At 63.8% G+C, this 1,024-nt stretch overlaps 1 protein-coding gene across 1 annotated transcript; it reads right to left on the reverse strand.

The window, feature by feature from the left end:
* Positions 1–85: 85 nt before the first annotated feature.
* XKRX (XK, Kell blood group complex subunit-related, X-linked) lies at positions 86–877 on the reverse strand (the record flags this gene model as incomplete). Its single annotated transcript, XM_010138537.1, has 1 exon — positions 86–877. A coding segment is annotated over one exon (792 nt), but the record flags the coding sequence as incomplete, so codon positions are not given.
* Between the last annotated feature and the right edge of the window lie 147 nt (positions 878–1,024).

A 1,024-nucleotide genomic window follows, 5' to 3' on the forward strand; every position in this document is an offset into this window, starting at 1 on the left:
TATGTGTACGCGGCTGCCGGCGCAGCCCGGCGCGGCCCATCCCCGCGTCCGTAGCCAGCTGGAGTTGCTGGATGCTGGCCATGCCTCAGACGATGCTGTGCCTCACGCCAGGCTCGTGGGGTGCCTCGAGGCACAGAGGGGTCCCTGGGGGGTGCCGGCGGCAGCAGATGCAGTGCAGGAAGTCGGCGCCGTTGTGCCGGAAGAGCTGCCGGCACGGGTGCAGGTACTGGAAGAAGAGGAGCATGAAGTAGATGCCCAGGCAGTAGCCGAGGAGCAGCTGCACCACCAGCAGCGGAGTGCAGATGTTCTCATAGAAGTCTGTTTTGAAGAAGTACCAGAGGATGACAAGGGCCGTGTTCTCCGCCAGCCGGGCCACGTAGTACACAGCCAGGCGGCCCCAGTTCTGTGACTTGTCGATGAGGTCCCGGTCGGCCAGCTTGAGCTGCACAGCCGACCAGCAGAACATGTTGATGCTGGCATAGAGGAGCGTGAAGGCGCACAGCACCACCACCGTGCCCACCCGGCTGAAGTTCTTCTCGATGTTGTCAGGTAGGCGGGTGCCGCTACGCCAGAACTGCACCCAGGGCAAGAAGAAGACCACCAGCAGGTTGGCCAGGGCGATTGGGATGATCCAGTGCTTGAAAACGGTGCTGAAGAGCACGAGGACGGCCACGCGGGTGGAGATCTCCAGGCTGCGCCACAGCACAATGCAGAGGAAGGCCAGCGGCCGCAGCTGGACCTTGTAGTCATCATACTTGACCTGGATGGCCAGGATGTTGCAGACGAGTGCCCCGTAGGTGACTGACACCAGGCAGATGCCCATGAGGACGGCTGCAGAGGGAGAGGACAGGGGAGTCAGGCAGTGCCAGAACCCGGGCTACATCCCCAGCCTCTCTGCTGCCCTGGGTGTAGAGCGTGGGGTGCCACCCCCAGGTGCACAGCACGGGGTGCCAGCACCAGGGCTTGCTGCAGGAGGCTGGCTGAGAGCGCTGCTGGGACAGCTCATGGCTGGTGGGGACCGGAC

The sequence above is a fragment of the Buceros rhinoceros genome, unplaced genomic scaffold, assembly GCF_000710305.1.
Source record: "Buceros rhinoceros silvestris isolate BGI_N320 unplaced genomic scaffold, ASM71030v1 scaffold31130, whole genome shotgun sequence".
Classification (NCBI taxonomy): Eukaryota; Metazoa; Chordata; class Aves; order Bucerotiformes; family Bucerotidae; genus Buceros; species Buceros rhinoceros.